At 43.2% G+C, this 27,798-nt stretch overlaps 1 protein-coding gene across 3 annotated transcripts in view; it reads right to left on the reverse strand.

The window, feature by feature from the left end:
* Positions 1–18,383, reverse strand: part of Pdcd1lg2 (programmed cell death 1 ligand 2) — a 59,165-nt gene extending 40,782 nt beyond the window's left edge. The window contains exons 1-2 of one of the 3 annotated variants that reach the window (XM_052187538.1): positions 18,131–18,383; positions 4,954–5,021 (exon numbers count right to left, since the gene is read on the reverse strand). In XM_052187538.1, the coding sequence (XP_052043498.1) occupies positions 4,954–5,008 (55 nt within the window). In that variant the 5' untranslated portion in view covers positions 5,009–5,021; positions 18,131–18,383. Of the gene's footprint in view, positions 1–4,953; positions 5,243–15,617; positions 16,130–18,130 lie in introns of those variants that run through there. The other 2 variants (XM_052187546.1, XM_052187530.1) reach the window with 2 other exon arrangements.
* Between the last annotated feature and the right edge of the window lie 9,415 nt (positions 18,384–27,798).

Below are 27,798 nucleotides of genomic sequence, written 5' to 3' on the forward strand. Positions count from 1 at the left end.
CTCAAGCAACATCATGGGCAAATTCTCCCTCTCCACCCCTACCTGCTTTTGTCCACATCTGGATGATGGAGGATAGTAAAGAAGGGAGACCTCAATGATACAAAGTATTGGTTTGTTTCCGTCTAATACATCCATATAAAAATATATACTATCTGTTAAGTCTATCTAGATTACAAGATAGTTTTGGATTTTGCAAAAAATGACAAAGAGGTAAATCAACTGTAAATAATCAATAATTTATTACATTATTAATTTTATTTATTAAATTATTATTACAATAATCAAAAGAAGAGGATACTCACAAAAGGCTGGGCTGGGCACATGCCATGGGCCAAAAAAAAAAAAAAAAAAAAGTAAACTTCTGCTGTTCAGTGGGAGAAGGTTCAAAATTAGCTTAAGGAGGATCCACACAAATATGAACTATTGGTTTGTGACAAAGCGTCAAAAGTGCTTCCCTCTGAAGAAAAGACCTAAGAGAATGGAGCCAGTGAGAGTGAGCACTGTGATGCCTTCGAGTTGCACCCGACTCGCTGTATAAACACTAACTCATGGTTGATTCCAAACCTAAATGGAATGTGAACAGGTATGAGATGTTCAGAAAAGAATCCTTTCCATTTGAGCTGCTGAGGATAAAAAGTGTGGGACATGAAACATGACACCCTTAAGTCAGACCACAGTGCATATGTCGGTGAAGGTGTGTTAAAAGGATGGAAAACAAGCTGAGAGATAATATTCATAAACCATATACCTGATAATGGACTTATATCTCAGACAAATAAGGAACACTCAACACTTTACCAGAAAACAATGTAATTAAAAATTATTAGATGATTTGTATACACAGTTTACCAAGGAAGATAAATGGTTACAGAGTAAGCACATTAAAATGTGCTTAACATCATTAGTCACTGGAAAACTGAAAGCTACAACCACAACCACAGCAAGGTATTTCTATGCATCTGTGGGGGTAACATAGAATAACAAGACAAGGTCACTTTCAGGGCTAACTGAAACTCTCAGACACTCCTCATGACAGGGTAAAGTTGGTGCAACTGCCAGGGAAAGTTCTAAGAATTTCCTATACATTTATTTATAGTGGCCATAGGGTCTAGAAATTCAATGTAGCTAACAAGTAAAATTAAAATATATGACCATGCAGAAACCTATTTGCAAACATCTATAGCAACTTTATTTAAAACCACCAGAAATGGGAAATAGCTCAAATGCCCTTCAACTGGGAAATGGATCATCCAGCACACAGCACTCAATAACAAAAAGAAATAAGCTATTGATTGTGATAAAGACAGCAACATAGAGGAACCCCAAATACATTACACTTAAGAAGCCAGATAGCAAAGAGCATCTACAGACTATGCTGTTTAGATGTGTGGACATATCACAATGAATTCCACTAAGCAATATAATTAATACATATTAATAATAAAAAATAAGTAATTACATAAAGACTATCTCATCCCGTTTTGATTGTGAAGGCCATTATATGACCATGTATTTGTCTAAATACACAGACTTTTTAGTGAAAAGGTAAATTTTACTGAATGCAAACTTAAATTCTTTTAATATAAAAATGTATTGCTAATTCTGTTAAAATCTTTATAGATAGTATATATTTCCATTTCTTCTAGGTTCTGCCCCACAGTTACCTGGCAACTGCCAGGTGTGTCCGACTCACTATAAAAGGGGTTGTTTGCCCTCTCCCCTCCCCCCTCTTGCTCTTCTTCCTCTCTTCCCTTTCTGTCCCTTCTCTCCTCATCTCTCTCTCTCAATGTGTTCATGGCCTTCCTCTCCTCCCCCTTCTCTCTCTCCTACCCCCTCAAATCCCCTCCCTATCCCTAAATAAACTCTATTCTATACTACATCATTGTGTGGCTGGTCCCTCAGGGGGAAGGGATGCCTCAGATTATACATAAGGGAAGAGTTGATAATTAATGGATCACAACATCAGAACGAGTCGGGCTTCTCTACAGTCTTGCAGGGGTTCACTTACCCCAAACACTGAAATAGCAGCAGTGCATATCAACTAGGCAATAAACTATAGTATGTTCAGTGAACCATATAGCTGCTTAAAACTGGGCATTGCTTCTATTTGCAGGCTTGGACCCTATATAGAATGTCTGAATGAGTTAAAAAGATTTCTCTTGATAATCAGTAGCCAATAGTTTCTGTGAGGATCAGGGCAGTAGCCATGAGGCTGTGAGTAGGGCTTTCAGGAGGAGCCTACGTGGGCTGCGGTGGGTGAGTCCCCTGCGGGGCTGGTGAACACTCTGCGGGTATTTCCAGCAGTGTTCAGTCATGTCGAGCTTGCACCCGTTTCGTGTGGTTTTCAGTGTCCATGGCATACTTTACAGCAGGATGATTTATAGGAGAGTTATTAAGGCAATTCCTGTAAGTAAAAATGAGCGTCCAGGAGCCCACCCCTCATCCAAGAACTTGACCGTGACTAATGACACCTCTGCTGGCCCCAGAGGTAACTGATACTAGATCTTGTGCGTCTTGATTTCTTGCTTGTTTCAGCTTTACCTAATTATTGAAGGATGCTAAGTCACAGGCTTACCAGAAAGGCTTTGTGTTGTGTCATCTTTCTGGGCTTTTTACAGATGCAGTGGCTTGTTTGCGATGAATTTACTTCCATGCTTATAATAATTTATTTAGCCTTGCCATAGGACATGATTTCTCTATTTTTAGAGCATTAGGAATGTCACTATTCATCCATAATGACTAAATGATTCGCTAAGCATTAGTTTTTGAATTTAGAAACAGAAATGTATGCATAGAGGGTAATGAGGAATCACATTCATGTAACTCATGACTAAGAACTGTTTCAGGGATGAGTGCAGGTCAAGGGCTACACACTAAGCAATTAAGGAAGTGGGGTCCTCATTCTGGACACCGTGATAACCAGGTTATCCTCTCAGACAATGAGTATCATAGCCCAACTACTCTCAGGATCTTCTTCAAGCTCTCCTATATCCTTAAAATTGTATTTTGTATTTTGTAAATAATACCTGAATACATAATTCTTATTTAAAAGCCTAAACAAATAAGTATACGATGATGCTGTAGTTTTCCTTTTCATCCCTATCTCGGGCCTTTTCCTTTTCAATCACCCTTGAACAACAATCACCATTCCTTGGCTTTGTTTTCTAGGTTCCCCACCAATAGCTTTCTAAGAAATCAAAATACCGTAAGTAGAAGGACACATAAAGATAAAGTTAAAACACACAAGAAGGCATTTAATTTAACACTCATTTTAATTAAAAATTTCTGCAAAGAAAGAGCAGAAAGGAATTCCAAGTTTATGAAGTGAGCAAAATGGGCTGTTTGGGTTTTCTTTTTTACTAATTCATCAATATATGCTTCAGTTTGTGAAATGCTCAGAGTATGCATTAAAATATATCTACAGTTTAAAACTTAGGTAAAAATCCCATCCCCGGTTAGACAATTTACAATATATTGTCTACCATTATCTAGTACTGTTAGTACTATAATGGGGGGGGAGGGCAGAAAGGACATCAGTGTTTGCAAATCTTTCACATGCTGCCTAGTAACTAACTATGTCATCTTAGGCACATTAAAAAAACCTTCCCAAGTCTCAGCCTCTCTACTTGCCAAATGAGTGTTGTGAAGACTGCATGAGACACATAAACCACTTCGCATGTTGTTTGCCACATATAAGCCCTCTTGTGAATGTAAGCATAACTTGCTTCCTACATCTTTCCTGCTCCCTTAACATATACCTCAGAGCTCATAAAGACAGTAATTGCCTCATGCTGCTTTTCTTATCAGATTTATTTTATTATTATTATTATGTTTTTTTTTTTTGAGACAGGGTTTTTCTGTGTAGCCCTGGCTGTCCTGGAACTCACTCTAGACCAGGCTGGCCTCGAACTCAGAAATCCGCCTGCCTCTGCCTCCCAAGTGCTGGGATTACAGGCGTGCACCACCACTGCCCGGCTTCATGCTGCTATTCTTAAAAGAAACAGCCCTTCTTCTACAGAGAGATCCAATGTGTGTGTGGGGGGGAGGGGGGCGGTGCCGCAACAAAAACCAAAACCAAAACAAAAATACTAAAATCTTGCCATCCCTGTTTCCCTAGCTCCTTCTTTTCCTAAGTAGCCCACGGGGAAAGAAGAAGAAGCGTGGACTGACCCCCTGCCCAGGATGAGATGGCGGAGACAGACACTTATCAAAAGGCTATCCGACACCAAAACCCACTTTTGCCTTGATTCCTCTCAAGGAAAGCCTCGCGCTTCTGCTGCAGCGCATCCAGACCCTTCGCCCCACAACCGTTGCCTTTTCTTTTTTTAACCTCCTAATGTTCTCTCAGTGCTGCAGCCCTGATAGCACACACCAGTGGTCTGAAACGTCTTCCCCAGTGAAACAATCAATTCTGAAACAACTTTCTCCCTTCTAAACCACATCCTTCACTAGATGTCCCACCATCAGGTTCAAAGGCATAGCCTTCAGACTGAGTTTTCACTGGAGCTTTATTGGCTCTGAGTTTCCAATTCCGTCCACATCATGATACTCAATGGCCGGTGCCTGCTGTCATCGATTGCTAAAAGAACTCTCGTGAGTAACAAAGCACTCTGTTTTGCCTCAGTCACTGTCCCTGATAGAGGGGACACAGGCAGCTGCTTTTCACCTTACATTAAAGGGAACTGCCCTCTTACGTCTATCCATCCGTTCAGACACATGTGTTTTATTGCAAGCATTGGATGGTAGGAGAGATGGGTCCATATTCCCAGTTTCTGCTTCTCTAAGATGGGCACCACCAACCCTGGAAAGCATTCCTTTCTGCTGTTTGAAATATCCAGTAACCACACTCCTTCTCAAAGAACGCCCACAACACTCACTTCAAGCTTTGGCTAGAGGCCACCACCTGCTCATCGTTCCCAGCCTCCCCCGCTCCCCCCCATCGTCCTTTCTTACCTGCAATAGGATGAAGTTGCAAGCTCAGGTTCAATATCCGCAACAGGAGCAACATGGTCTGTACCAATCTGAAACAGAAAATTGAGAGTCTTAGGGCTCTGTGCACTTTCTCGGTCTCTGATAGTTTAACTCATCCCAAGAGCATGGTAATGACTCAGAATCAAATCTTGTGGGAGATGTGGGTGACAATGGAGGAGCAAAGACAAGAAGAGAGGCTGTGGCGGCTGCGGGCTCCTTTTCTGGAGAAGAGCTTATGCGCGGCAAGGAGGAAGAAGGCACTCTTTCTGAATTCAAATGAGCTGCTCTTCTGGCTTCTCGCACAGCCTTTTCTGGAGAACAGGGTGGGCATCGTCAGCCACCCACAATGGCGATCATCCGTATCCTTGTGGGCCTCCCGTGTCACTTTCTAAAGTTCAGTCAGGATCAAAATCTTGGACATCAGCCTTGTTTACCTAATAATAAGCCATTATCTCTAGTTGGACTGGAACTTGCAGATCGTGATCCTGGAGCTCGGGAGATCAGAGCTGGAATATCAATATGTACTGGTTGATTGAGCAGGAAAACCTCAAGCTCTTGAGTGCTGCCGCCCGACGTGCCCGTTGGGTGGTTTGTCTCGTAATGAGTTTTCGAATTATCATTTTTTGGAGGGGGGTTGAAACAGGGTCTCCTATGGTCTAGGCTGGCCTCTATCTATGTCGCATAGGCTGACCTTGAACTCCTGACCCTCCTTCCACTTTCCAAGTACTGGGATTACAGGCAAGTGCCGCCGTGACTGGCCCACTTTTTATTCTTTTGAACACAGTAAATACAGGTAATTTTTATTACTTACTCTAAGATATACCTCAAAGAAGCTTAGTAAAAAGTTTGTATGCTAAAAATGTTTACCGTCATGTTGTAAAAACTTTTATTAGCTAACTATTAATTGTATAAAACAATGGATTTCATTGTAACTCTTCATACATGTTTACAATATACTTCGATCATGTTTACTCTCATTTATTACATCTGTCACTCCCCCCATCTCCTCATTGTTCCCTTCCTCATCCTCATTAGAAGTTCTACAAATGTCACTGAATCCATCTTTACGGCTGAATAATGTTCTATCATATATATATATATATATATATATATATATATATATATATATATATATATGTATACACACACATTTTTATTCATTTATCCGTCAGTGAACACTTGGGTCAATATCATAACTTAGTTACTATGAGTGGTACAGCAATAAGCATGAATATATGAGTATTTCGGAACTTAGATTCCATTGGGTATATTCTGTGGAGGGGAACAGCTGGATCCTATGGTGGTACCAGTTTTAGTTTTTAAAGGAATATCCATGCTGATTTCCATCGAGGCTGTGCTAATTTACATTCCCATTAGCAGTGTGCAGGGGTTCATTTTGCCTGCCTCTTTGCCAGTATCTGCTGTCTTGATGTTTCCTTGATGCTAGCCGTTCTGGTCATATGGGTGGGGGACAGTGTCTGTGTTTTCTGAGAGCTCTAAACAGGGCAGGTAGAGCTCACAGATCTGACGGGGATGGGGGGTGTGGTTCCATCTCCTGCTTCACTTCTGACCGGGTTTTCTGCATCCAGGGCAGTCATGCTTGAGGACCAATGGAAAGGGCCGCTGTCAGCGCTTCTGTCTTGAAAGGACTTGAGGATTCATTAGCCTCAAGTTTACTGAGGGTAAGCTGCACACCTCATCCTGGGAAAAAAGAGCCAGTAAGCCTATGGAGGGCTTCTCCCTGGAGCCCCTGGGACTTGACTTGCATTTTTAGAAGAGGATGCTGCTTTGGTTAGAGACTGCTTTTGGAAGGATGAGTTGGCAATGCAGACTTAGGAGGGCACTGTCAACATTGGCATTAGGGCACTGAGCTAGTGGAGAAAGTGATCTATTGAGGGTCTTTTAAAAATGTGTTCATTAAATTTATTTTTAAAATGTTCAGGAGCTTTATTAAAATATTGCTAAGACACAAAGAAGGCCATATAAGCATAATACAAACTCTTAGCACAGTATTAAGTCAGTGGGCTGGTTGGTAGATGCATAGAGTTGGGTAACCAACACCACTATTGAGTTTGGCAAATTTTAATTACCGCTGAAAGGAGGAACCGTGCCCACTCAGGGGAGTTCCCATTTCCCCGTCCTTTTCCCAGAATCCTGGCAGTTGTCCATCTGTTTTCTGTCTTGGTCAACTGCTTGGGTTGACATTTCTCATAAACGACCTTGAGCAGCCCTTGACCTTCTGTGGCTTGCTTCTTGCACTGAGCAACGATGTCAGGATTTTATCTGCTGTGCAGCACACATCAACACTTTGCTCCTGTCATAATGGGAAGTTATTGCATTATATAATAAGCCAAGCGTGTTTATCGCTTGCTAATATCTTCTTCCGAGAACCCAATTTGCTCTGCTCATTTTTTGAGCTCAGTTTTGTGTATGAATAAGGTTCTTTTGCACATATTCCAAAGAAAAATTACTTTAAAAAAATGAAACTATCCTTTCTCTGCAGAATTGTCTCAGCGTCCCGGTGATCAACGTGGGATGTATTCCTGGACTTTGCGTCCATGTTGCTCAGGTCTCTGTTCTCTGCTCCCAGCACACTGGAGTGCCCTTTACTGTAGCTTAGTGTAATGTTTGAAATCAGGAAGTGAGACCTTCAGCTTTGTTCCTTCTCAGCACCTCCCTCCCCCTCCCTCTGGCCTTTCCTCCTTGTTTCCCTTGAATTTCTCTCTCTTGAGTTTCTGTACGAATTTTAGAATAGACTTGTCTACTCTGCACAAAAGTAACTGGCGTGCTTTGGTAGGAAACACACTGGCTCTGAAGCTCCATTCATGGGGAGTGTAATCATCTCAGCAACGTTAAGTCCTTCAAACCCTGAAAGCGGACTTTCCGTTTTCTTTTATCTTTTTTCAGATTCTGAAATTTTAAATAATAATTTAAAATAAAAATTATTATTATTATTATTATTATTATTATTATTATTATTATTGACATGTGTGGGTGCATGTGCCATGGTATGCATCTAGATGCCAGCTTTATGAAGTTGATTCTCTCCTTCCAACTTTATGTGAGATTTAGTAATGGATCTTAGGTCACCAGGCTTGCTCAATAAACATCTATACTCATTAGGCTATCTCATCATACCAAGGTTTTAAACATTCTATTTGCATATTTAAAAGCTCTACATTCTAATAGTTACACATTCTAATAATTAAAATTATTTGAACAAAAAAACGGTACTCTGAGTACCATGGATGACACCCTGCAACCTACAGGACACAGTGGTCTCACCACTTCCCAAGTCCAGATTCTTCTTAGCTCGACAACAGGAAGTTCTTTCTCTTTCCTGCCAGCCAGACCTGCGGATGGGAGAGGCAAGCAGAGGACTTTGTTGCCAGTTATTTGGGATACTGTGTTGTGAAAGGGAGAGCCAGGTCTTCTAAACTTTGTGTAACCACTTGAGTCTTTCAAAGCTAAACAGAGTAACGGAGTGAAATCAGAAGGTGATGCCTGTAGAGTGCTCACTGCCTGTTGACGGCACTCGCTTCACCTTCTGCCTGCTCACGTCTATTTGCTTGTTTCTTTTGAACGGAGAGATTCTCTCTTACATTTCTGGGATCTTCAGTCTCCACTTACTGAATTTCAGCCACATCAGGTATTTCAGACAAGGTTGAGGAGAGAACCCAACAAAGTATGCGAGCAGTGAAGCCTGAGCTGTTACAGAAGAGCCCATTTTCTTAGAGTTATAGTTTGACCCCCCCCCCCCCAAACCTATAGAACATTGCTGACAGTCTAGGTAATTAAAATAAAAATACAGAAGAACTCCCAGGATTAGGGATGGAGCTATTAGGATACTAGAGGGCTAGGAATATCTATCAGATCTGAGGAGCCTGGTACAGTTCCAAGAGAAGCTTCTCAGGATGTGGAAGGGGGGACAGTATAAAGCTGGAGGTAGAGATAAGTCCTATGTAACAGTAATGTAGGCCACAGCCTGCATGACACTAGGTATGAGAGATGGGAAGAATAAAGAGTGCAGAAATAGACCTGAGGTACGGATCGCAACGTGTCTAGACCATAGGGAGGAGAGGGCACTGGCATAGGAGGTAGGAGAAGGGCAAAAACCCAGATGACAGTACCTTACCTAATACCTTACACCTTACATTTACCTTACCTGTTAACTTTAGATTTTGATCTGGGTGTTCTGACCTTTGGTATATCGAAAGCTTGCTGACCCTGAGTGGACCACCTTTCCCAAATTAGTCAGTCCCAAGAGGTGGCATCGATGGGCAGGCCAGGAACTCCTTGCTTAAATGCAACCCAGGCAACTCAGAGCCTTTATGATCTATGGTCTGCTTTGATGGAGACCTTGACAAAATTGTTCACTATCCAGTGGTCTTACTCCTCATGAAAAGATACTATAAAACTAGCAACTAATCCTTGCTGAATGCCAGCAGAAATTGTATTAATTCATCCCAAATCTGCTTTTCCTGTCTCCCTTTTTTCTTCTGGTGAAATAGTAATATAGATACCTTTCCCTGCATCTCTCTTCTAGATAACTTCTGGATAACTCCTTGCCTCCTGTTTAGCCCTGATATTCCCCCATGTGGGACCCGGTGGCACAAGGCTTTTCCCTTTGAGATTTATAGTGATATCAGACTATCCTCCCAACGGTGGAATGAACCAAGACTCAGCACACCGGAGGTTAACAGTAACAAAGTACTTAGGTTGTTTTCAGATGTCTTCAGAATCCACTTGAGGTGGATGTGAAATTGGTACTTCTAGAAAGGATAGTCATGGAAGAAGCCAAATCATATGGTCAAGACATTTTGTAAACAAAAGATCAAACATGTCCACTGCAGAACCCGACTCTCCTGGATAAGAAAGGGGGTGCATAAAGAATCATAGTGAATGTATGTCTGAAAAGGAATTCTAAAATCCCCTCTCCCCATCGATAAGCAATGTCTCCTATCCCCTTCAAATAAATCCCCTACCAATCCATTAAGAAAGCAAGTTTGAGTGTATTACCGCTAAGTCCCTCTTGAATTCACATGTGTCTTGTATGCACTTGTGAACGTGTTGATGGCCTTCATGCTACTAAATCTAAGTCTCAGGAATATCCACAGTCACTCTTTCCTACAGCTCTGTGTCTTTAAAAGATTGGTTTTATTACTATTATTCAGTAACAGTGAGGTCAACAGGTCAGAGATGGCCACCACTGATACCAAGCAAGGGCTTGTTACTGAACTGTAGATTGGGTAAGAGGTAAGAATATGTCCATGGAATGTGGGACAAGGAGAGCTAGGAAACCATGTCACAGTGTTTGAGAGTATGTGCTGATCTTGCAGAGGATCTGAGTTCGAATCCCACTACCCACATTAGGTGGTTCTATCTTATAACTGCCTATAACTCCAGCTCCAGAGGATCTGATGCCTCTGGCCTCTGTAGGTACCTGTAGGTACCTGTGCACACGTGCACACACACAAACACACACACACAAACAAACACACTTTAAAATAATAAAAATAAATCTTAAAAAAAAAAAAGAATGTGTCACAAAGGAAAAGAGAAATGGGGCGATATCTCCAGGGATGTGTGAGTCTGCAATGAATCGCATCCTTGCCTTCATCTCAGGAAGGGCCACACCACACAGGTAATATTCGGGGTGCACTACTCAGGGTGCACCTTAGCTGAATCCAACAGTCATCTTCCTTTTACAAAATGCATCGCTTGAAAAGTTATCATCTCCACGCGCAATAACAGGCCTGGAACTTGCCAGCAGGAGGACAAGAGCCAGAGTTGTAGTGAAGAATCCTCCTGGCCACTCACCACTAGCTCAGCTAGCTCAGCTTCCCTTTCTTCTTTAGTCACTCAAGGGGACTTTCCTGGAGCACTGCCTTCTTAGAACGCTAAGGGGCAGACTCCGTTCTAAAGGTACTTTCCAGCCTGCGAATGCCTGTCCTATTAGTCTGTGCAGTGGGTAAGAATGCATACTCTAAAACCAGACACATTAGCAGTTAAAATCTGAGGTTACAAAGTATGAGCCTCTAACACGTCAGACAACTTAGAAAGCTTTGTGCTTTATTTCTAATAATAATAATAATAATAATAATAATAATTAATAATAATAATAACAAAAACAACAGCCACCACCTCATGCCAGAATATTAGGAGTCATCCCATACTTTCCTCCCCCCCTCTTGCTTCTACGTCCGCCACGCATCTTGGATGGTCCCTGTCCTTTCTGCTGTCCGTTGGCATCACCTTAATTCTGATTCTCATTGCTTCCCCTTCTACCCTAGCACATCTTCCTCACTGCTGGCTCCGCCCTTGTGGCTCCCTCTACACCAGCCTGTTGAGACAGAGAGCATCAGTCCTGGGATCATTCTTCACTCTTTCCTTCTCCCATCCTGAGTCTGATTCATCAGTGAACCCTATCGGCTGTCTTTTCACAGATGGTCAGAACCTAATCACTTCTCTCAACCCAGAGATTCCATATCATTTGAGATGTGATCATATCCTGTGGTGATTTCTGCAACTTTCTGATAATGGGATTCTAAGACCCTATCTAATCTCATTATCTGACATTTGATTCCCAATACAGCAACTAGGATGATTCTTTTAAAACACAAGGACTACTGTTTTCAAGTCAAGTTTTTCTTAGGACAGCCTTTAATGCCTTTCCTATAGTGGCTTCTCTTTCCTCTTGGTCACATAATAACCCATGCTCTTTCCATGAACAGGACCTCATGGTGGTTGTGAAAATCTAATCTCATTTTACTTTGTAAAAAAATTTTTTAACTTTACCTCAGTTTTTTTTATAAATTTTTTAAAGATTGGTACGGTATCAAATATGTCTTGTTAAATTCTTCTACATTCAATACAAACCTTTTCTAGTTGTCTTATGTGGTTTCCTGGATCTTGAGTGTATCCTTGTCACCTCTGATGATAGCATACAGCTCATTACTGGTATGTAAAGTTATTATACCTTAGTCTTCTCCACTAGGGCCAAAGCTTTTAAAATTTATTTAGGGTCTCAAAAGATTGTTAAATAGATAATAAATGGCTGCTCACATGCATGATTGTTTACCCAGGAGTCCAGCTCCCCATTGGACTCCTTTTCTTTTAGATAAATGGAAACTTGAAAAAGAACTTCTGATAAGTTACAGTCACAATGGGATGAGCTAGTCACAGAGTAGACAATCGTTATCCTAGGACTCACTTACGACAAAGGCCCACTTTGAAGCAAGAGTTTCCATTGGTGGAAGTGATCCTTTTTCAATGCTAGCAAGCTAGCCAGCACAGATATCCTAAGCCCCTCCATCATAAACTTGTCCCAAAACTCTATTCAATGCAAATATGACTTTTGTCTTTGGAATTATTTGTGAGAACCATTTTTTTCCCCTGATTGAATATGTCCTTACAGACTTTATAATTAGGGAAGCAAAAATCAAGTACAGTGAAGAGAGGAAGGATGGACTGTTTTATAGCTAGGCAAGCAGGGTCTGGAGAGTCTGGGGGATGTTTGGAATTATGGAGAGTCTGGGATGTATAGAAGGATGGAGAGTTTGGGATGTATGGAATTATGGAGAGTCTGGGATGTAGGGAATGGTGGAGAGTCTGGAGGATGTATGGAATGGTGGAGAGTCTGGAGGATGTATAGAATGTCGGAGAATCTGGAGGATGTATGGAGTAAATGAATGTACAGCCAAAATTAATAAACTCATAATGTCAGAGCATCCCCTCCTTCAGCTGCACGAACACTGTGATACACAGACAAGGGAAATGTTCAGATGATCAGTCCATCGTTTTAGTCTTCTTCCAGAAATTCATATGTGTTTTATACGTCAGTGACCTATCATCTATTCCTGTTGCGTGTCCGTTTTTATCTTAAGTATATGGTGATTAGGTGGAGACTAGAAATTATCAGGTTTACTAACATACTGACACCTGAATGCCTTGGTCAAACCTCAGGAAGTGAGCAGAAGTGCTTCTGGGTACTTGAATGATACATTGCAAATTATAAATTATTCTTCACATTTACTATCATTATCATTTCTGATTGTGACAGACAATCTTAGGTTTAGAAATTGCATGACTTTATGTCTGCCCATGAATTTCACCCACCCACTTAAGGGTTCATCTAGTGAAGTGTCTCTAGTTTATATCACTGACTGGGCCACCTCCTTTGAGAACCCTCCCCTGGGCTTTTGAAGCACATATTTGCACACATAGTTTCACCTCTAGTGTAGGCCTTATCTGTCTTATTTTTAATAGTTTGTATTTGACTTTCTCTTTAGTACAGCTATTAATAATATTATTATCACTAGTTTTCTTAAGGTGGGATTTTATGTAGCCTAGGCTGGCCTTGAACTTCTGATCTTTCCTCTTTATTAGCAGAATTCTGGAATTATAAGCAAGAACTGACATACCTGGACCCCAAGTAGAATTTTAGCTCTTTTTCTCATTATTTGTATACAAGAAGTGCTTAAATCAGTTTATTCAATTGCATTAGGGAGTAATATCTTCTCAGGGAAATCAAGAAAAATTCTATAAGCTGAGAAGAATCTTTCTAAGAAAAATTTGTAAGAGGCTCAAAAATCATAGTGCAGCCTCACTTCCAGGTTGTTGAGGGTTTAGTTTCTTACCATTCCTATTATCTGACCAAATTATCAGTGAACAAAATTACGTCTGTGTTATTATAGCAATGTAGATGAACTTTTGTTCTTTAGTTTACTGGAAACATTTACTAAGTGCCAAGCTCTTACTATAGAATATAAGATACAGCTAACAAGTTTGAGAAATTCTTCTCAATCCTAGAACAACCCAGGCACAGACAGACCCTCTGGAACTATCTCAAGGATCCAAGATTGTTCCTTTGTATAATGATGGCCAGCATAACAGATCCTGGATGCCTTGGTCATGTTTGTGTAGCACCTCAGTTTTGCTTATCTTATGCAGTTTTGTACCTCCCGTCCTCTGAGTATCTGGCACAGTCTTCAGTACTCTTGAAACCTAGATTTAATAGACATTTAAACTAGAATTAAAGTGTCCGGATTAAATTAGCTACTTATTCTGAGATCAAGTATCTAAGGCTAAAATTGCAGTTAGCAACACCTGAAAATAATTTGAAATTGCTCCCTTTCAGCAAAGAAATCCAGACTTGGCCCTGAGATTCTGTCACTTCTCATAGTATCCTATCTGCATGGACTACGGCACTTTTGTTAATAGACAGTTATCATAGGGGATCTTAGAGCCAGTGCCCTGTCCTCATAGGTATATCAATAATTATGCCATATTTAAATCATCTATGGTGACAGATATCAAATTATTATAACAGACAACCTACATTATTAAATATGTGTTGATCTCTATTAATGGGATGGGATACTTAAGTTCAAATTGCATCTCAACTTTCCGTCCAATAAACACTTAGCTCCTCCAGTATATACATAGGCTTTTCTGAGTCTTTATATCAGACTGTGGAGAACTGTAGGAGGATTCACTTAGGAAAAGACCCTTGCAAGCTAAAGACATTATAGTATCATTAGATGGTCAAAACCCCCACCCAAGGAGAAGCTGCTGTAAAATGAGGGGTAAGAGAGCCAGCTCTATGTGAATTGACTACAGATATGGAGACTTTCTAGGGATGGGGGACTTAAAGTGGCTCTTATAGCTCTGAGTAATTTGGCCTGAAAGTTCTTTGGGTAGGCTCAGGAGGCTCAGATAGAAAACCCTAGAAACCCAAAGGCATAAGAAAGCTAAGGAGGTATGATAGACAAAGTGACTTCTGAAATTCAAATTCAAATAACAAGGTGCTTAATGTCACACAGAGGGATGATGAGGCTGTAATGCCCTTCACAGCGAAACAGTTAAAATGCCACAAGAGTATGAAGTGTGTGTGTGTGTGTGTGTGTGTGTGTGTTAGAGAGAGAGCGAGAGAGCACGCACGCGCGCGCGCGCGCGCACACACACACACACACACAGAGGAGGAGAGGAGGGGTAAAATAGAGGTTGGTCACTCAGCAGGTCAATGCCTTCTTCTAGCTGTTTGATCACAACTCTTTGTTTAGAGTCAGAAAAGGGAAGCAAGAGAGAGAAAGGAGAAACAGTAAGACAATTCACAGGACAGTTGAAGAAACAATTGGCAGCTGATCAACCATACAGGTGAGAAAAGGAGAAGCAAGAAGGATGACTGAGGCCCCAAAGTCAGAAGATTGTAGGACTAGACAAAGAAGTCAGTTCCACCATGGAAATGTTAGCTAATATTGGGGACTGAAGAAACTGTCGTAAGGCTAATCAGCTCTGAAGCATTGTACCTCAGTTTGTGGTACCTCGGTACTATCTGAGGATGTTGCCAGTATCTTCTTTTCAAATCAACCTCAACTTCCCCTTGTTTATTCCATTTTATTTCTGGTGGTCTGCCTACCATTTTACTGAAAAAATTAAAACAGTAATACATCAGTACCTGAGCTCACAGCCAATGTATATGTATGTGTGTGTGTGTGTGTGTGAGAGAGAGAGAGAGAGAGAGAGAGAGAGAGAGAGAGAGAGAGAGATTTATTAGAGAGATTTATTAGAGATTTATGACTAACACATATCTAAATCATATATATCATATATGCATATATATATGATTTATTTGAATGACTTACAGACTGTAGTCCAGCTAATCCAACAGTGTCTGGCTAAGAATGGAACATCCAAGAATCCACCGGTTCCCAAGGCTGCTCGACTTGGCTGCTTTTCAGTATACCTTGGAAGCCTGAAGAAGTAAGCTCCAATGCCAATGAAGAATTAGAATTGCTGGCAAGGTGAGAGCAGACAGTCACACAGCAAAACTGCCTTCTTCCATGTCCTTAGATACATTTCCAGCAGAGGTGAGAACAAGCAAGCAAAAGCGAAAGCTTCCTTCTTCACATCCTTGTATAGGCTTCTAACAGAAGGCTTGGCCCAGGTCTGAGCTGAATTACAGATCTGGATTAAAGGTGTCTTCCTACCTCAAAGATCCAGATTAGAAGTAGATCTTCCTACTTTCAGGGTTTTGGTTAGCTCCAGATGGAGTCAAGTTGACAAACAAGAATCGCTACCACAGCTAGGCACCGAGCCATGTACTCCAGGCGTTCCAAGCCAATGGAAAGGTCTCTTCTGGAGACTGAAGAGAAGACGCTCAGAAGCATCAGACAAAGAAGAGAGTCTGTTGATGACAAGAGCTCAGGTAATAAAGGAAAATAGAACAGGTTCTCCATTGCAAGAACCATGTTCGTCGCTTATGGGACCTCATGCTTAGAAGGGGAGAAGATGGACTGGAAAGATCGTAAGAGCCAGAGGATCAGGGAGTTTCCTGGGAGACTGTATTCCCTAGTAATGTCAGAATTTACCCCCATAAAGTCTCAGCAACATAACTGCCAAAGCATGAGCTGCAGGAAGACAGCAACAAGACACGTGCCAAAGGAGAAAAGAGAAAACCCTCAAGGCTTCGACCCTACACAACAAACTACAGGCAACTAAGGGATGCTGAGACTGGGAGCAGGGGTCTTCTCCAGGGAAGAGAGTGCCACTTGGCTAGCCAATACCAAATGGCCAACTCTGAAAGCATACATACGAGTAAAACTATACAAACGTAACAGGTTGAATTTAGAAATATATATAACAACAGCTAGTGAAAAAAAGCCTCAAATCTGAAAGACAGCAAGGAAGAAGATATGAAGGATTTGGGGGAAAGGAGTGGGGAATGATGTAATTATATTATCATTTTAAAATAAAAAGATGAAGAAAAAGGAAAAAAATGTTCAGATCCATAGAGTATTATCATTTAAACATTTTTTTCTTTCTCTAATAGGGTACTCTTAGAGCGTTGCTTTGTAAACACAGGCCAGATGGGAATATTGGCTGCTGTCCAAAAGGATAACCGCACACAGATGTCAGATGTAGAAAAATAGAGTTTCAATGTTTCTAAACTGTTAACTTCAAAACTCCGGGGGAGGCAATGTTAAGAATGTTCATTCAGCCATTCTGACTGGGGTGAGTTGAAATGATGGTGCAACCACTATGGAAATCAGTCTGGAGGTTCCTCAGAAAACTGGACATGGCATTTCCGGAGGACCCTGCTATACCTCTCCTGGCCATATACCCAGAGGATTCCCCAGCATGCAATAAGGACACACGCTGCACTATGGTCGTAGCAGCCTTATTTATAATAGCCAGAAGCTGGAAAGAACCCAGATGTCCCTCAGTGGAGGAATGGATACAGAAATTGTGGTATATTTACACAATGGAATACTACTCAGCAATTTAAAGCAATGAATCCATGAAATTTTTTTAGACAAATAGTTGGAACTGGAAAATATCATCCTAAGCGAGGTAATGCAATCACAAAAGAATACACATGGAATGCAATCATTGATAAGTGGATATTAATTAGCCCTGAAGCTCTGAATACTGAAGATACAATTAGCATATCAAATGATTCCCATGAAGAAGGAAGATGAGGGCCCTAATCCTGGAAAGGCTTGATCCAGCATTGTAGGGGAGTACCAGGACAGAGAAAAAGGAGGGGGAAAGATAGGAGAATGGATAGAGAGAAGAGGACTTATGGGACATATGGGGAGGGGGGAACTAGGAAAGGGGAAGGATTTTAGAATATAAACAAAGAATATAGAAAAGAAAAAAATAATAAAATAAAAACAATGAATGCAAAAAAAAAAAAAAAAAAGAATGTTCATTCAGGCTGTCAAGATGGCTTGGTGGTAAAGGTCAAGGCCTTCCCCGCCTAACTTCCATTCCTACAATGTATAGGCAGAAAGACAGAACTGATTCCTCAAAGTTGTCTTTTGACATCAGCACATGCGCTATAGCACACACTACCACCACTGTACAGTATTAATAAAAATTTAAGTCCAAAATAAGAATAGTTTTCTCTATAGTGAAACTTTTTTTTTTAATGCAGAAAGTTCTTTACCTCATGAAGACACTCATCAAGAATAAATAACACTGAAAACCCCTGGTATTTGGAAGGTAGAAAGGATTACATGGTAAGCATGATTTCTCATGCTCACCATGAGAATATGATTTTTAAATGCGCATCATTCCCCCAGCGTGATGGACTCACCCATTCACAACACGAACCCAGAGCGTAAGAGAAGTTCTTGATGTACTTGGTACTCACATCAGCACTCAGCACTGTCCTTCAGCAAAGACACAGAAAAGGCAACACACGGTTGCTCTTTGTCTCAGGTTCCCTGGATGTCAGTCACGCCAACAACTAAACCTGTTCACGATGACGAGAGCAGCAAGTGCCTTCCCTCCAACTGGAAGCCAGGAGGGTGCACGCAACAAAGGTATGCTCACATTTGACATTAGGATGTATTCAACAAAGGGGACAAAAATGATGTATGTGGCCACGATCCTTGAAGCTGTTTTCCTGTTAAAAAGAAAAAGAGGGGGTGCGGGGTGTGATTCAAACCAGAATCATTTCTGAGGAACTGGAGGATGCCTGGAAGCAAGTTTTGGTTTTGCTTTGAACAGTTCTGCTTTATCTGTAGGCTCTCTCAAGCCACGTACGTGCCTGCCTGGGACCCAGAGTCCTGACCTTGACTGCGGCCCCTTAGCTGTGTCCTTGGTCCACATGTAACAGGGATCCCCACGGCAAGATGGCTAGTAAGACTAGTCGTAGCACAAGCTCCGGGTCTGACGGAGAGACCTTCGTTGCCTCTTTGAATAAGGTGGAAGAGCCATTGAAGATGATCTCCACATTCACAAGCACAAGTGCATACACACAAAGGTACGCCCACATGTGTGCGCTGCACACACACACACACACACACACACACACACACACACACACACACACAGAAATAGAGTAAATACAGCAACAACACTTCCCAACCTCTCCATAGCCTCCCACCAGGTAGCCACTTGGCAACCCTGGGCTCCTCTTGCTTTGTAGAGCACCACAGATCTTCACATAGCCCCTATCCCTTGTACATCTATCTCTGTCCCTTTCCTAGCTCTATAAAGGCATCAGCCACTGGATTATGGCCACACTGATCCATTGTAATCTTATCTATAAATTCCTAATTTCCAAGTAAATTCAGAAGTTCTAGGTCTAGAATATGACCAGGGTTGGGGGTGGGAGGGTGGGAGGGTGGGAGGGTGGGAGGGTTTATTCACTACAGTATCTTATCTCATTTTCACTTCTAATCTAGGGCTTCTTCAGCCCCTTCCCAGGAGAGGGAATGGCTAAGATACAGACGAGATGCAGCAGTAGTTTCTTAGCTGCATGGCTGGATTGGAACTCAGGCCCATGTGGCCCCAGCATTCCACGAAGCTGAGCAGGGCAAGTTTCAATCAAGGTGATTAAAAGAAAGTCTGCAGTAAGTGCAGAGGTGGGGGGGGGGGTGGTAAGACTTTTCCTTGCACCTTTGGGGGTGGGGAAGGTAGGGGACGTCAGAGACTTAGGTCTGCACACTCAGGTCTCGGATGTTCTTGTTCTGTTTTTGCCTCCCTGATGCTCTGATTCTGGCTTTACAGGCCCTTCTTTCATACTTGCTTGAATGCCTTTAAAATGTTTAAAAACTACATTATTTGAGCCGGGCAGTGGTGGCACATGCCTTTAACCCCAACACTTGGGAGACAGAGGCAGGCGGCAGACTGAGTATATATGTATATATATATATACATATATATATATATATACACCCTGTGCAGACATATATATATATGCACACACACACATATATATATACATATACATATATATATGTATATTTATACATATACACATACACATACATATATATTATTTTACTCTCTCCCTCAAACAAGAAATAATGATTGCAAAAAGGAGCGTTTGTCTCAAGAACAAAAAAGGGGAGCTCATAAGGGTGACCCTGTCTGGGAAGCAGCCTTCGGTCCTTCCTCTAGAGACCACCTCCCACTCGTGACTCTGAGATGCAGTCTCTGAGTGGCTCTGGGAATTCAGCAATGATACACTCCTCAGCCCACCGCACAGGGGTGGGGCATGAGAAGAAGCACTCTTTAGGTCTGAACTTGCTCCAGTGGCCAGTCACCCACCAGTTTTTCCTGGACTAGTGTGTAGCAAGGAAAGCCCAGTGTCTTTCCCACACAGCAAAGCAACTCAAACTGGCCAGTCAGCAGGCTGGCCTGCTTGGAAGTCTATGTACCAAAAAGAAAAACTGTCAGAGGGGCGTCTGCAGAAGCCTCCACAGGGTGTTTCCCGGGTGGGATACATGAAGGCGACTTTGTGGTTGGTGTGCAGTTGCTCTTTTTTCCACCTTATATTGTATTTTCTGCCTGCTATGAACCCACAGTACTCTTTTAAATATACAGAAATAACTTTTAAATGAAGAGTAATGAAGATTATGGTTAGATATCAAACAAAACCGACAAAACATTTTAAGAACTTAGCAAAGGGCTCCTATGTCTTCATTTATTGAAGTACACATAACTGAAATCTTTTAAATTAGAAACACTCATAAGCTCTTTTCTTTGTTTCCAAAGGTCTCTGACAGGGAGGGATGGAGGGTGGGAGGGAGGGAGCGATGGATGGACAGACAGACAGATAGAAACAGAGAGAGAGAGAGAGGACAGTAGACCCTTCCAACATTGTATATATATTGGTAATGGAAAACATCAAATTAGGTCAGAAAACACACCATTATAATATGCATAATAATGATCTCAGTGTACAAAACTACCATGGGCTTCCATCATGTACAGAGAAAAGCTTTCCATTTAAGGCAGAGCAGAGAGAGGCCGTGTCATGCCCATTCCTGCCCTTCCTTAAGACATTTTCTTCTAAATGCACTGTTATGAAAATGCCACACAATCTATGGAACTCCAGACACAATGTGTGATGTTTATGTCAGCCACCCAGAGTGGTATTTGTCACCCAGCAGGTGCTAAGTCAGCTGGGGCTATTCCAGCTCATGTAGATCTGAAACAATCTGTCTGCTCTGACTGGCCTGGCTCTGGAGAAATCACCAAAGGACAGGAGCTGGGGAAGCCATGAGACCTGTGAGGAGCCAGCAGCTGCTCTAGAACAGGTCTTCTCACCGGGTTTATCTGGAACATGATAGAAGGGAGCAAAGGCTAGCCTCCTCTGGAGCTGGGGACTTGTGGGTAGAAAGAAGGACATACACAGCTGGGGACAGGGAAAAGAGAGAGGTTCCCACCTGGACATCTTCCTGAAAACTGGCCTCTTGTATTATTATATAGGCCAGGAACTGGAGGCCGGTCTGTTTCTGAATTCACAGTGGCTTGGGATTCCATCAGATCCCCACTGAAGGAGGCCTGATCTTGAGGGGAGGCGGAGGGAGGGTAGACTGAAGTTCTGCCCAAAGCAGCTGAGATGTTCATTCAGCACCTAAGTGTGGGTTGGGCTCATTCACGGACAAATGCTCTGAAAGTAAAGGGTGGTGCTTATAGGGTACTTAGCCAACTTCACCCCCTCCAAAGAACAACTTAGGCTCTGGCTCCTGGCTAAAGACAAGTTACTGAACTCAAAAATTATCAAATTTGTGTCAGACCTGCTTCCCCCAGAAAGGCCTCTTCAGAGCAGGGGTCAGAGGTCAAGCAGGACGTAAGGAGAAATGAAACATGTCTCCTGGACTTCAACAATGAAAAATAGAGGAGGGGACTCATGTGACAGATAGATGTTTCTAGGAGCCTAGAGAAGACACGCATCATCCTCTCTGCCCCCTTCCTGGACAGAAGAAAGGAGTGCTGGATGCTGGGTGCTGGGTGCTAGATGCTGGATGCATTGACAGTGTATTACAAAGTTATGGTACTTGACATTCTAAAGGTGGGAGGTTTACCACCCTGCCTATGCTTGTAAAGGGAGATGGGGTTGTTCCGTCATAGGGATGACAGAAATGAGAATACCTTTGCTCTCAGGCCTGGATCACGGAAGTACAAAACCCCAACACCTACTATAACAATGCGGAAAGGACAACTGTGACATAGGAAGGCAGGGCTCTATGGCCACTAATAGCAGTTGGGACCAGGCTAAGGTGGCCGTGTCTCTTTTCTGCTCTGAGGCAGGAAAGCTAGAGACTTAGCTTGCTTTGGGAGAAGGCCTGAGTTGAAAAGATATAGGATTGGAATTTTAAATGGAACTGACTCTGTCAATTCCTCAAACCAAAGCATAGGGTTCCAGTATGACCTAGGATGCTATGCGTAGCAATGTATACAGGGCAGGAGAAGTGAAAGCACATATCCACACACAGCCTACGTCAGTGTTTGTAGCAGCACTATTCACCATAGTCCGAAAGTGGAAACAACCTAAAGACCCAGAAACAGTACCGCAAACAGTACTAAGTAAAACACAGTGCCCCATACGACGGGATATAATGGAGCCCTCAGAGTAAATGGCATACTGGCATATGATATGATGATATGATACAGTGAGATACCAATACACCTGGAACACACTCTGCGGTAAAGAAGCCAGGCACTAAACCATATGTTATATTATCCCATATCTATGAAGCATCCAGCGTAGACAAACCCACACAGAGACAGAGGATAATGGACAACAGCCTAGTGTAAGACATCTACACATCAGGGAAGAGAGTTGAAAGGCCAGATGGCTTCTTTCTTGGATAAAAATGTTTGCATTTTGATTGTAGTACAGGGCATACTATCCTGTGTGGAAGAGTGAACGCACCTTCGTGGGGGAGCTGGGGAGGGTGTGAATTAGCTCCCCAGAGCTGATAGAACGGGTGAGACCAGGTGGAAGCAGAACAAGTGACCTGGAAATGAAGGACTCAGGCTGGGGTGTGGTGACGTCTCTACCCAACAGGTTAGGAGAATGTGACAGACTAGCGGCTGCTTGAAGAAAATATTTCAATGAATCAAGTCATCCCAAATTGTTGATTGTAGGGTAAGAAGGGCCTGGAAGCAGCCCCTGTACCTGTGCCTTCCTTAGCAACTCTCATGAGTCTCCTCTCTCTCTCTCTCTCTCTCTCTCTCTCTCTCTCTCTCTCTCTCTCTCTCTCTCTCTTCTCTCTCTCTGACTCATCTCCTCTAGTTGAAAGACTGAAGTAGCAGCAGACGAGAAAGGAAGACTGGCCTGGCCTGGCCCTATCCCTTTCACAGTCTGGGTTGTGGTCACAGCCTCAGCTTTGTATGGGTGCTTATGTGTAGTTACGAGGTTTTCTCAAGTAGGTCTGGGGTAGACCTGGGAAAAGCCCCCACTCTCCAGCTCCACGCTGAGTGAGGCTGGACTTGGTTGTAGGGATCAGCAGGAAGAAAAGACTTCAGGAATGAATGTATCTGGTGACACCCCTACTCCACCATCACCACCACCACCACCACCACCACCACCACCACCACCACCACCCCGCCCCCGCTCTCTCGTGGGTGTAGGTGGCAGAGTTAATAACAGGCCTGTTCTTCTAAGCTATAGCAACTCAAGAGGAGCGGGTGGGGTGGAAATTAGTATGGACAACTCTGGACAGAAGTTGGGGACTAAAGGACCCCCGGAACCAGTCAATCTCCCCAGGGCTTCTCCCATCAGAGCTAGCCAGGACTATGACATGTTCTGGAGCCCAAACTGAAAGAGAATATAGTTCCCGATGCCTGAGCCCATATCCCTTAGCCTTTAGACCTGGACCCAAGTCCAGGACCCAAGTCGTCGACCAACGCTCAGGTGAATGAAATCAGAGTCTCACAGTGACTCTCAGGTTTCAGTTTAGGGGAAAAAAAGTGAAGTGGTAATTAACTTTTCAAATATAGTCAAAGGTATCGGAAGGGACAGCTGAGTCACGCTGAAGTGTCCAGTCAGTGGTTCCTTAAGCGGTTCAAGTCCGGGGCTTTCGGCTGCTCGCTAGAATCCCCAGGGGAACTTGGAATGCACAGAGGTACCTGGGGACACTGTCCTGATACCCCAGCTGGGACTTGGTTGTCTTTGCTTTTTGCTTTTCTTAAAAGTACTCAGTGGTTCTAGAGCAGCCGGCCCTGCTTGGATTCGGTGGTTCAGCACCAGGGAACTCACTTGATTGATTTTTTTTTTCCGAGACAGGGTTTATCTGTGTAGCCCTGGCTGTCCTGGAACTCACTCTGTAGACCAGGCTAGCCTCGAACTCAGAAATCTGCCTGCCTCTGCCTCCCAAGTGCTGGGATTAAAAGCATGTACCACCACTGCCCAACTGATTGAATTCTTCTGAGGGAGAGAAGGTAGACACAAGCTGCCTTTGTGTTTGTCCTCTGATGAGAGCTCATCGGGTAATCTCCAGTCCGCAACGGAAGAGGGGGAATACCATTTAAATGTAAGCTGCTATCTCTTGGTTGTAGGCTGCAGAGTTAAGCACAGGCCTGTCCTTCAAAGCTAAAGCAATGAGAGGAGGGAGCAGGGAGGAAAGTAGTGTGGACAGCTCCAGACAGAGGCCAGTCTTTACCCCTCTATCTGTGTGGCCTGACTGCTCAGAGCCCTGGCCCACAACACAGGGCTTTGTGAATTATAGCTTATACAGTACCTAGAATACCTAGAAGTTCTTCACTTGAGTATCTAGTATAAAATAGGGCCTACTAGGCCCTCTGACATAGGGGACATGTTAAAAACCAGCAACTTCTTGGTGTCACAACTCTGAGCCAGGTAAGTAGAAGAAACAGAAAAATGTAAAAATCCTACAAGCTCATTCACAAATACCACTTTAACTGCTATTCCATAACTGCAAGTCTTCTTGTGGATAACTTCCAATTATTTACTCAACAGAGGAGGCTCACTTACTGAATGTCCTTTTCCAGAGACTGGGGATACAGGCGCTCACAAGGCAACTGTGTCAGCCTCAGGGACTGGTGCCCAATAGGACAATGACAAGTGAACAGAGTTGCCACAGGGTGGTGAGGGACAGGGATGCTGATCTTCCAGCCTTCTGGGACAATTTGCCTACCCAGAGATCCTGGGGTCTGTGTGTCTCAGTGTGGCAATGGGCTCAGCTTGAGTCTCAGAACTGTGACTAAAGGCATCCAGGGAATGAAGAAAGTACACACAGACACACAAGTACAGTGAAGCTGGAATCAGGAGGAGTTTTCTCACCCACCGCTATGGCTACTACCTGCAACCTTTATGAGTTACAGCACAGGGGAAGGGCTGGCTAGTCTGGTAGGAGGTCTCTGCAGATGAGCACCTCAGGTTGGAAACATCTAGAAGGAAGAAGATGCAATTACTAATCATTGTACACTCGGACCTATCGTCATAAATACTCATACCTGGACTCCCAAGGAAAGCCTTGACAGTTTCCCATGGGCCAACTGGTCTTAGAGTCCTTGACAGGCTATGCCCATGTTGAAATACACATTCACTCAGAACACCCCTCCCCTAGGGTCCCCTCTTCTCCCTACATCTTGGTCTGGAACAAGGTGTTAGTGGAGGCAGTAGGGCAATGAAGTGGTACCACATGACTTGCTACCAAGTAGGTAGCTATAGCAACTAATTAATTCTAAATGGAGTACTTGAAAAGATGCCCTGTTAACAAAGGAAGAACCACAACTGGGAGGGGCTGAGGGAACAGGAGGCCCACAAGACCCCAAGAACCCCCGCAGGATCATCAGTTTGAATCCACAGCCTTCGCTTCTGCCTTCTCCCCACCCCGTGCCCCTAGCTCCTGCTCAGCTCCCAGTCCCTTCCATGCCTCACGCAGCAGAGCAGGTGAACTGATGCTATAAGCCAAAGACACAGCATTGTGGCCGTTGCTTTGGAAGCAGTCCTTTGACCAGGTGCAGTTGTGTTTCACCCCTTATCAGCCAGAGATGTTAGACAAATGACTTCTCTAAATGCCCGTTTTATCATCTGTCAAAGGAGGATCATAAAAGGCTTGCTTCCTGGAGCTACTGCACAAATAACGTGAGTTGATCCGGAAAGGTCCTCAGACACGGTTGGCCGGCACACAAGAACTCTATGTGGTTTTTAGTCTGATAGGGCAACCAGCCCAGATCACATCTCTCAAATATGAATAATTTAGTTCACTTACTGATTTCAAATTTTGAAATTGAAAGTATAGCCCCTCCCCCCAAATGAAACAATGTATCATTGTAAAAAATATTTTAAGATACAATAAAAGTAAACTCTCTGGCTTTAGGCAAGCATAGTTGGCCGGCACTCTGTGCCTATCCAGACATATCCATATCCAGAGATGCCCTTCTAAGTAAGTGCCATTATGTTAAAAGGCAGTTTAGTGGAGACTGAGGGGTTTTCTTGTCTGGGAACACCATAATTTATTTAATCTACAAGCCATGAGCATTTGACTTGCTGCTGACACGGTGTCTGACAAAAACAGTGGCAGTTCGAAGCACTGCACACGCAGCTCTGAGCCTTTGACCATCCCATCCTGTCAGGCTGGATGTATCTACAGACTTGGCAGCTGGTGGGATGGGACAGGTAAGGTTGTGGCTTCTGTACCAGCTCAAGGTGTAGCTGTGGGAAAAACCTGTCGGTTGATGGTCAGTTTGTGGGTGGGCAAATGTCTGGAGGCTGTTCCTGCCCAGGAGCCTTAAACATCCACCTTAATAAGGTGGATGATTTTCTTTCTTTCTTTCTTTTTTTTAACTTTTTTATTTTTTTATTTTTATTTTTTATTTTATTTATTTATTTATTTTTTAAGGTGGATGATTTTCAAGGCTGGGCCTCTGGTGCCTTACAACTTCTCTGAATTTCTGCCTTTTCTAGGAAGAGGTTAGGGAAGTTTAGTTAGCAGAAAAAAACGTCATGTCATTTTTGAGGAACTTTTTTAAGGGTTCAATCCTCAGGGTATTTTAACCCAACCAAGCTTGGGATGACTCCCCCAGACCCTGAACTCTCCATATTTCCTGATGGTGACGCTGCATATCTTTAGTAAATGAAGCCAGGGTGGAAGGTCACATGCAGGAGTGGTAGCTGGACACTGCGCTGGCTTCTGTGGGCTACAGAGTGGAAACAGATGATGTCAACGAGGGAGGACACGACTGGCTGGGGAATGACTGCCAAGGCCTGGTCAGCTTGGCCTGGCTCTTCTCACAGGTGGAGAAGGGGATTAAAACCTCAGACCTTCAAACCGAAGGTCAGCTGGTCCTCCTGCTTCCTCCTGCCTCCCACCTCCCTTCCTAAGCACTACCAACACCCCAGAGATCTAGCAAGGGCCATCACAGAGCAAGGGCCATCACAGAGCAGTAAGTAGTGTTACCAGTTGCCACTTACTGCCATTTCTGAGGAGAAAACCAGACACACAGGCTAAGAAGCTCTGCAGCATCGGAAAAAACGCTGCTAGACAATTCCACCTGCTTTGAACATATCCACCGTTCCGCTGTCACAACCCAGACTGATAGAAACCTCATCACTCCCATTTTCCAGGCAGGGGGAATGGTGCCCAGGGAGCAGACTGTCGAAGGCCTCACAGGATGAGAATGCATCTCATTGTCTAGCTCTGGGTGACACTGCTGGTTGTAACAGCATCTATGATGCCAGGTCCTCCAATGAGAACAGAAGCCGTCCAGGGGTCTCTAGAAGAGCTAATCTTCAGCAGGCTGCTTAAAGAGAAACCTCAAAGGTGACAAAAAAGAAAAATCCCAACCCAAAACAAGAACAACAAAACAAACAAAAACACCTCCCTGGCATAGTAGCGCATGGTTATCCCAGCCCTCAGCAGGCAAGAGTCTATGAAAACAAAAACAAAAAGAAAAAAAATGACAAAAGCAACCCTTCTCAAAAGCTGCTCAAACAAGGGGGTTGAGTGGAGCCGCCTGGCCTGGGAGTGGGATAGAGGGGGATGTGACGAGCAGGTGGATCTACCTGACATGCAGGTGCTTTGCATCAGAGGGAAGATTGGAGGAAGGGCA

The sequence above is a fragment of the Apodemus sylvaticus genome, chromosome 1 (genome assembly GCF_947179515.1).
Source record: "Apodemus sylvaticus chromosome 1, mApoSyl1.1, whole genome shotgun sequence".
Lineage (NCBI taxonomy): Eukaryota > Metazoa > Chordata > Mammalia > Rodentia > Muridae > Apodemus > Apodemus sylvaticus.